The 9,630-nt window shown below is 33.5% G+C and overlaps 1 protein-coding gene across 1 annotated transcript; it reads left to right on the forward strand.

Annotated features, from left to right (window-relative positions):
- Positions 1-1,873: 1,873 nt before the first annotated feature.
- Positions 1,874-8,373, forward strand: LOC105122000 (serine/threonine-protein kinase ATG1). Its single transcript, XM_011020899.1, has 13 exons — positions 1,874-2,259; positions 2,437-2,554; positions 2,652-2,710; positions 2,979-3,043; positions 3,675-3,768; positions 3,846-3,926; positions 4,091-4,199; positions 4,827-4,899; positions 4,985-5,358; positions 5,477-5,838; positions 6,355-6,637; positions 6,998-7,068; positions 7,807-8,373. The coding sequence occupies exons 1-13, from the start codon at positions 2,014-2,016 to the stop codon at positions 8,044-8,046; spliced, it is 2,175 nt and encodes a 724-aa protein (XP_011019201.1). The 5' UTR covers positions 1,874-2,013; the 3' UTR covers positions 8,047-8,373.
- Positions 8,374-9,630: the final 1,257 nt, after the last annotated feature.

A 9,630-nucleotide genomic window follows, 5' to 3' on the forward strand; every position in this document is an offset into this window, starting at 1 on the left:
TTATATATTAAGAATCAATACAACCAATAAATTTAAACGGTGAAGTGAGGTTAAGTATATAATTTATATTATTTTTAACATATTTTTTTAAATAAATTTTTTTAAGACTCAAAACTTATATATATTTATATTATTTTATGATTTTTTTATTAGATAAATAAAAATAATAGGATTCGAACTCGTGATTACTTGATAATCAAAAATTTAAAATCCCTTCAAAAAATTAATTTAACTTAAAAATTTAAAATATTAAATAATATTTTAAAATATAATTTATATTATTTTTTAATATCATAAATTAAAAAAAGATGGCTTAAGATAAGGAAGTGGCGATGTGGAGTGCGGGCCGTGTGCATTGAAGGATTGGATTTATCTTGCTCCTAAAGGGTTGGTCCAGGGTTCGTGAATTGGAGCCATCATATGGTTGGGCCAGCATTGGGCATTCGTTAGGAACAGAGGACAATCGAATATGAAATATCCATGCTTCCTGGAATTAGAGTGCTGTTTGAAAAAAATATGGCAATAATTATTTTTTAATTTTTTAATTTGTAAATTTATTAAAAATATTTATTTTTATTTTTTAAAAAATATTTTGATATTAATACATCAAAAAGATCAAAAAATATAAAAAAATAATTTAAAGTAAAAAAATAATTTAAAATAAAAACAATTTATTTTTTTCAAAAATATTTTTAAAATACTAAAAAAAATAATCTCAAATAGCTAATTGAAAGAAATAAAAACCTTATTTGCTTTTCCATGTTGCGCATTGAGATCATTGAAATAACTAAGACAAAATAACTGGAGTTGATTAATATGTTATTTTAATTGTTTAATAATATATTTGTTCTGTAGCTCTTCTTAGAGTGGTTTCATGGATTTTTCCCTTAAATATTATATTTTTTTATTTCACTATAAGAGTACAGCAAGGACTCAATAAAATATAAATTTAAATGGTTTCTTAGCTGGCATTGTTTAACAATTATTTATTTAATAATTGAAACACATGCTGGAACGAGGGAGTGAACCAAGTTTGATATTTATTTTTCATGTATTTCATTATATCTTGTTTTTCTATTCTAATGATTGTTTAGATAATATAATAAATTATTAAAACGTAAACTTAGCTCATTTCTAGTCTCGTGTTGTTTGGAATTGTATTTAGAATAATATTTTATATAAGTTTGATTTTTTTAAAGTTATTTTTTATATTTTTAGATAATTTTAATGTGTTAATTTTAAAAATAACTTTTAAATAATAATAAATTATTATTTTAGTATATTTTAAATATTTTAACATTATAGTCTCGGAGTCTATCCTAATAACAAAAAGAGGAATGTGTCTTTAAGATAGCTTCCATTGATGTTTAAATTGATCTAATAATACTCTCACTGTTGAACTGAAAAAATTAAAGGAGCCGAATTTGAAATTAGCCTAAACTAAAACGACCGAGTTTAAACGTCACACTTTAAGGTTCATTATTATCAACACAAACTGAGCCCACTCAACCCAGCTCGGTTAATCACGGCCCTATCACTTCCTTTCGGCGCCGAAAATTCATTGTCTGACACCGAAAGAATAAAAATGTTTACAGTCAAATTTTCAAAAATGAAAATAGTAATAGAAACCTTTCATTAAAGCATCCGTTTCTCCCTCGTAGTTTATTTCGGCCAAGTAAAGATTATTCTTTAAAATTATATTAAAATAATATATATTTTTATTTTTTCAAATTTATTTTTGATATTATATTGATTTAAAAATATAAAATTAATAATTTTAAATTATTTTTTTTATTTTAAAAAATCTGTTGTAAAGTAATGCCAAATAGTGCCTTAACCCCAATGGAACCCGACGGATCCTTTCAAATCATTAAACATGCTTTCATTATTATTATTATTATTTACTAAAATAAAACACTCTCCAGCAAGCAAGCGAAGCTCGAACTTGATTTCCTGGAGCCAAAATCAGGTTTGGATCCTAGCTATAGGGTTCTTGAAAAAAAAGAAGGAATTATGGCTCAGGCTTCAGGAAGGAGCGGCAGGGTTGTTGGAGACTACTTGGTGGGTAGACAAATCGGGTCGGGCTCTTTCTCGGTGGTTTGGCAAGCTAGACACCGAGTCCATGGAACCGAAGTAGCGATAAAGGAGATCGTTACGAATCGACTTAATAAGAAATTACAAGAAAGTCTCATGTCTGAGATTTTTATTTTGAAGAGGATCAATCATCCTAATATCATTCGCTTGCACGATATTATTAAGGTTCGCCTTTGCCTTTTTTTTTTGCTTTTGTTTTAATCCTATTTCAGCCTTTGTACTTACTTTAAATTTAAACTTCTCTGCTTCGAGTTTTGAGGTTTGATCGTGCTGCTAAAAGAGTGTCATTCTTTTTTAGTGTAAATTATTGAGGTGTTGTTAATATTAAATATAATTAATTAGGTTCCGGGGAGAATACTTATAGTATTGGAGTATTGCGAGGGTGGTGATCTTTCTATGTATATCCAACGCCATGGGAAAGTTCCAGAAGCAATTGCTAAGCACTTCATGCAACAATTAGGTACCAAGTATATTTTATGCACTCTCTCTCTCTCTCTCTCTCAAACTTGATTGCATTTGCGGTGGCTTGCCGAGTCTGATAGTATTGTGTTTAACAGCTGCTGGTTTGCAAATTCTCCGGGACAATAATTTGATTCATCGGGATCTTAAGCCGCAGGTTTGGTTAATTCTTTGTTTTGTTTTGCTATAATAATGTTAGGCAAAATCAGAACTTTCATGCAGGGCAGTAGTACAGTTTAGCCGAGTGTGTGTTCATGAGGTTGTAGCTCTATGGCAATAAATAATCTGGGAGATTTGTAAGAGAAGTATACTGGCACATACATGTAGGAGTAGTGGCTTACTGATGTTAGAGGGTCTTGTTTCAAGTCTCCTAATCTCGTCCTTTAAGATGGATTTTATATGTGATGGCCCAATTTTTGTGACAGAATCTCCTTCTCTCCACGAGTGACAATAATGCGGTTCTGAAAATTGCAGACTTTGGATTTGCCAGGTACCTCATGATCATAATCTTCCTTCCATTTCCGTTCATTACTGTTAACTTGGTCCAAATGAACCTTTAATGTGATTGTTCTCTATAAAGAGAATTGGTTTATTGTCCTCTGCTGCATCCCTCCCTTCCCCTGTGTGTCTTGCAAGCTCAGAGCTAGCTAATTAAAACCACTCGTGTTAACTTCCTGTCCAACGTAGAACTTCAACATGACACACACACTTACACATGCATCAGGTTCACTTCAACTAGGGTAGTGGTCAATGTAGGAAATTCATGTAGATAGCATAACCCGAGTTTGTCATTAGAAAATATTAGCTTGAACTGATTGCAATGGATGCCAAGTTGTGCGCCCATGCAAGAGGTGTTTAACAAACAAACTAGTGATAATACACTTTATTTATCTTGACTTTATTTATGAAATGTTGAAGATATTAATGATTAAAGGTGGCTATTTTCTTTTTTAAAAAATTTTAAATTGTATTTTCTCTGAATTTTCAGTTCTATCTTGATCTCTATTAACGAGAATTTTTTTTTCCTTTTAAGAAAAACTGCCCAATATCCTTTTTTTCCCCCCAACAATTTACATCAACATCTATTCCGAATTTCAAAGATTGTAGTTCTATGTTGTCAGATCTCTACAACCTCGAGGCCTTGCAGAAACCTTGTGTGGCTCACCCCTCTACATGGCTCCAGAGATAATGCAACTTCAGAAGTATGATGCAAAGGTGACATTCACTGTTATGAGAAGTCTTGATGATATGTTTATGAAGTATCTCCTGTTAACTTTGATCTCAATACACAGGCAGATCTCTGGAGTGTTGGTGCCATTTTATTTCAGCTTGTGACAGGAAAAACCCCATACACTGGAAACAATCAAATACAGGTCTGATTAGCTTTGTTTATGTGCAAAACCTAATGATTTTTTAGATTGATAGGTATTGTAAACTTCTAGATTCCATGGCTTTGATAATAAACCTTACTGAAATTAGTGATTTCCATGTGGTTATTGTTACCTTACATATATATTTTGTATCTTTTGGTGCACAGTTGCTCCAGAACATTGTGAAATCAGCTGAATTGCAATTTCCTTTCGATAATAAGGATTTGAGTGCTGGCTGCAAAGATTTATGCCGGAAATTGCTGTGTTGCAATCCAGGTATAGCTTGCTGTTGCTTGAATTTGAATTCATATGGTTATAAAGTGAATCATCATGAAGTTGGGAAAAAAAGGAGTCCAATTATACGCAGACACTGACACATGTGATCATAGATATATTGTTTATGAATGCCAATTTTGCATTTTCAAATCATGCCAAGTACTATCAAATTTCTTATAATTGCATGATTGATTGTTTGATGCATGTTTTCATCTGCATACAGTTGAAAGGCTTATGGACGTTTAATAGATGGGCCTATCAATTTTTATTTTATTGAAACTTTGGGTTAGCATATATGGTTCCATTTGAATTATTTGTTAGAATATTTTCCTCAGTCCAATTAATGAACAACTGCATGCAAAATCCAAATTTACTGTTATAATTCTCTTCTTTGGTCTTGACTACATTGAATGGTTTCATTTAGAACTACTGTAGCATTGCCCTTGAATCAGATTGGTAACACAAATTTGTTCTCCCCCCCCACCCATAAAAAATGCAAACGCACACAAGCAACCATGTTAGAAAAAAATTGATGCATTAGCCATTGGCAACCCATTAAGTGTGTTGCAAAGATTTGTTTAACATCTTATCCCTTGCTCACAAAAATTCTCTCTTCATATTATACAGTGGAACGGCTAACCTTTGAGGAGTTCTTTAATCACCCATTTCTTTCTCAAAGGAAAAAAGACGAATTATTGAGGTACAATGAGAAAATGTTTTCTTCTGCATGGTCTTAATTTGTGTTTCGTCCAAATTCTTAAATGATATATAGTATGCACTCACAGGTCTTCAAGGTCAGTAGATGGCTTTCCTTTCTCTGGAAGCAATCCTGCAAGGAATGCTGAAGACAATTCTCAGGAGGATTGCCTGCCTTTCCTTCTGGATGATGATTCTCTTTGTCCTGAGGGTAGCCCTTCTGTTTCTAAGAGGATGTCGCCAATGAAGTCTACATATGGATTTTCTCTTGATTCAAGAATTGGAGGGAGGGATGCAACATCTAATGTTTTTAATAACGTGGATCTTACTTCCAGATATAGTAGTGCCAGACAGAACTTGGAAAATGCTAGTTTTAGGCCTGGCGTCAATAAAGCATCAGATGAAAATCTAAATGAACCTCCAAAATCCATAGACCAGAGATCAGTGAACATCCCATCAAGAGGTACCATGAACTCCATAGTGTTCCGTTTCCTTCTCAATAATGTATTTAGAAGTCCTAAATTATATCATATCAAGGGATGTCTGTCTTTAACTTGCTTTCTTTCACGATTGTACTACAGTTGTGGATTCACTGGATTTGATAGATCAAGATTATGTTCTTGTTTCTGGACCCCCTTTGAATGTGTCAGCTTCCACAGCAAGTATTTACAAACCAGGCAATGCACCATACAAGTCAGAGGGTCCCTCTCAAGCATTTACCTACACAAACACTGGGCTAAGTATCCCGGTGCCCATAATTGACACTGCCAGCTGTAATCCTTGCCGCTTTGGAAGCTTGGAAATTCCGGCCTCTGCTCCTGGGACTTCTGAAGGATCTTTGGATATGGGAGATGCTTTGGAGCAGCCATCAACTCACTGCATGAGTAGGATTAAGTCATTGCAGCATTGTGCATCTGCCATAATGGAACTAGTGGTGGAAAAGGTTAAGTCACTACTCTACATTGAACTAGTTTTTCTACTGTTCACTTTAAAACTCCCTGGGGATAGTTGAAAACCATTCTTTCTGTTTAACCTGAGAAATGGACTGTAAATGGTTTATTTGATAGGCTGCCACTGTTGGATAAGGCAATCGAGTTGTATATGCATGGTTCATTAGCTCATGCAGACAGTAGAATTGTATATGCAGAATACTTCTACTACTCATTTTATTATTCTTTTGAAACTTGTGGGCTATTTTAGAAAGTTAATGGCATAGTTGATGGGTTTTTGATGGAAAAGGATGCTACACTTTTTTCTATTTCAGCCTTAATATTAGTTAGTATGCTGGTTGATATGTAAAACTACTTCAGTTGTTGACACACGGTGCTGTGTGGTGTTTCACAGTTTTGACTTGTCATGCAATAAATTGATATGATTTTTTTTTCTTCTACAAGTTTCATTAATCTAACTTAATGCTTCTGGTGTTCTCAAATTAAAATATTGCTACTGTCCTTTTTAGATTAAGGCAGGTAGGCAACTAGAAGCATTTTCGATCCAACTTGTTATTCTTGCGATTTGGAAGCAAGTACTGCACCTCTGCCATACTCAGGCTGCCTCAGCTATCGAAGGAATTCCAAGCCAAGAGAACTCAAGACTGAGGAGAAGCAGCAGCAAGAAGCACGGGACACCTGATACAGAAGATTGCCCTGATGTTGGGCCAGAGAATATGTCCACTCAGATTGAGGTGGAATTTTTACAGGAAGTTGAGCGGGCAGAGGAACTTGCCAAGGCTATCGAACCTGGTATGGGTTTGATATTTTTGTCCATACACTGCAAATTTAGACAAGTTTCCTGTCTAGTGTCTTCCTTGTACCTTTGTTTCCTAGCATGAGTATATGGGATCACTAAGTTAAGTGAATGGCACCTGATTGTCCTAGCCTGGTTCCTGTATATTAGTTGCAAAGGGTGAAGAAGTTTCAAATACTAATGTAACATACAACGAGTTTACATGCATTTACTGTCGAGTCAATAAATGGCACTTGTAACTGTGCTTGTCTTGAAATGGTACCTTGTCGGTACCAAATGACAGCACTTCAGATTTCTTTCTCATGATCCAAAAAACCGACAGGAACAGAGCTCTCAATTACTCATAATGATTGCAGGAAGTACGGAGATGCCTGATGCAATGGAGATGATATTTCAATCTGCCCTTTCTCTGGGAAGACATGGAGGGGTGAGTGTTTTTATTCTAATTTGATTGCATTTGGACAATGATTTGCTCCTTCCAGGTTTAAATCTTTTTCCTTTTTTGAGTGGTGCCTTAGGCACACCCACAAGTCTATAGGCACAGAATCTTGAAGTGAAATGTCAAAAATGTCTTCCACAAACGCATTAACTTGTTAATTTATATAAAATTAAAGGATTTTGGACATTTCATTATAGGAAAAAAAAAAAGAAGAAGAAGGTTGTGCCAATGGCATCACGCTTTCTTTCCAGTTTTTTCTTCACACTTTCTAGTTGTCACTAATTGACAAACACTCTAATATTGATGTGAAGAAAATGTAGGTCTGTGTAGAGAAATTCTGGAGTACATGTCTGTACTTTAGATAGGCTTGAAAAACTGCAACGTGGAATTTTTTGAATTGTGGATACTAGTTCAGAAGGAATAGAGCCTTTCATAACCATGCTATGTGTCTTGTGAGTGGGGAAATTGAGTGTGCAGTGAATGGAGAGAGGAGTTACAACATGTTAGAGTCTGTATAGCATTTAGCACTAACGAATGTTCTTTGGATTCGAGTCTCAACTTGTGTGCATTTGAGGTTGTCTGATATTACCTTTCATGTTTAAACTCATTTTCCCCACTCAAAGAAGCATCTGTGTAACTGTCAAAATAAAGCTATTGACATAGAATGATACTTTCATGTAACTGGACAATGCTAAAGAAGTATTGTTTGTTCATGTTATGGCGCAGGTTGACGAACTCATGGGGAATATGGAAAATGCAGCTTTGCTATATTCAAGAGCAGGATGTTTGTTAGTTTTCCTTCTAGTGGAAGCACCATCTCTTATTCTCAATCCTCCATTTTCTCTCACGAACTCGGATCGGTGTAGGCTCTGCAGTTACATAGATATCCTTAATAACAGGCAAGACCATTCACTATCCCAAAGGATGGCACTTCTCAAATGCGAGGATCAACGATGCTCACCATAGGGCAAGTTTTGTGCACTGTTTCATGGTTTCGTACCTGCTTTAACATGTAAAATTATTTGTTTGTACAGTTATTCTTTGAGTGACTGGGATTGGGGTATTGTCGGAGGTCAACCTGTGTATAATGGCGGGTATGGGAGTTTGCTGATATTGTTGTAACTTTCTTATGTCTCATTTTAAAAGAATGATTAGCCAACCCAAGAAAAAAAGAAAATGGAAGCAAGAAAGAAACGAAATTTTATTTCAATCTTTTGTGTCAATCCTTTGCTCATGTACCTGTAAGCTATAAGCCGGACATGTCGTTCTTATAAACTATATGTGATTTGGTGAGATTTTCTTTTAACGGGTTTGTGATTTGCAGGAGTTGTGAGAAGGTGGGTGCATCTATGATATTTTGGATAGTGGTGGGTGAGATTCTTGATCTATGATGTTGTGATTTTTATCTTCTTGTTCGCGCTTGGTGATTATTTTAAAAATCAAATTGAATCAAACTGAATTAAAACTAGTTAGTTTGAATTAATTTTAGTTTTTTTTTTAAAAATTAGTTTAGTTATTTTTTTGGATAAAAATTGAATCAAATCGAAAATAATCACCTCTAATTATTCTTATCTATTAGCTATCAAAGAAATAAGGTTATCAAAGAATTAAAGTTTTCATCGAGCTGTAAATTAGTTATAAACCTTCTAACAACTCTAAAAAAAAACCAAGTTTACTCGGTAATCATGGAAAGAATAAGAGAAAAGATTTAAACAAGAATTCATGATAAATTTATACCAAAAACACCAAAGAGGGTTAAATTAAAGGATTAAAGAGAGTTGGGAAGAGATTTTAGCAAGAAAAATAAAAAAAAATCCAAGGGTTATTAGGTTAAAAGGGGTTGGTTTTGAAGAAGAAAAAGAAGAAAAGAAAAAGAAGTGAATAAACTTGTTCTTTCCTGTTCTTATTCCCTTCATTTATTATGTTTAAAAGATAAGGAATCTTGGTTTGAGCTTGATTCGAATTGCTGATGTGAATTAATATATTTTATATGTGAGAGTGTTATCTAAATTATGTTTGAATGAATGATTAAATGATTATTTTTATTGATGAGATACTATTGCCTAAGATGTTAATTGAAATAATTGAAGAAAAAAAACCTACTCTCACCTTAAGGTGAGGTTCAACCAAGATGATAAAAAAAAAAGTTTGAGGTTTTTTGAATTATTTGCTTTGTACATCATATACAATTATCTTAGTTTGATGTTAAATGAATAAATAATACATTGATTTCAAAGAAATTTGAGAAAAGCTTATGTATTCCTTTATAGAAGGAAGTTTGGCCAAACATGCTAGGGTGAGAGGGTTTTTGGTAAATTCTTCATTTATTATGATCTAATTATACGATGAATGGTGCGAATCATGGATGAATCGAGTTTAATTTGCTTGAAAAAAATTAAAAAGTAACCTTGGAATTTATGAAACAAGTTCAACCTATATAGTAGTTAAGGGGAAAAACTTGATTTTATTTGGAAAAAAACTTGATTTGAATGATCCAATGGAATGATGATATATAATCTATGTATTAATAAGTTTATTTGGAAAAAAACT

The sequence above is a fragment of the Populus euphratica genome, unplaced genomic scaffold (genome assembly GCF_000495115.2).
Source record: "Populus euphratica unplaced genomic scaffold, PopEup_1.0 scaffold46.1, whole genome shotgun sequence".
In the NCBI taxonomy this organism is placed as follows: Eukaryota; Viridiplantae; Streptophyta; class Magnoliopsida; order Malpighiales; family Salicaceae; genus Populus; species Populus euphratica.

Coding starts and splice junctions, on each gene's coding strand:
- LOC105122000 (XM_011020899.1), top strand. CDS start 2,014: ATGGCTCAGGCTTCAGGAAGGAGCGGCAGGGTTGTTGGAGACTACTTG. Junction 2,260..2,436: donor GCTTGCACGATATTATTAAG/GTTCGCCTTTGC, acceptor ATAATTAATTAG/GTTCCGGGGAGAATACTTAT. Junction 2,555..2,651: donor GCACTTCATGCAACAATTAG/GTACCAAGTATA, acceptor TGTGTTTAACAG/CTGCTGGTTTGCAAATTCTC.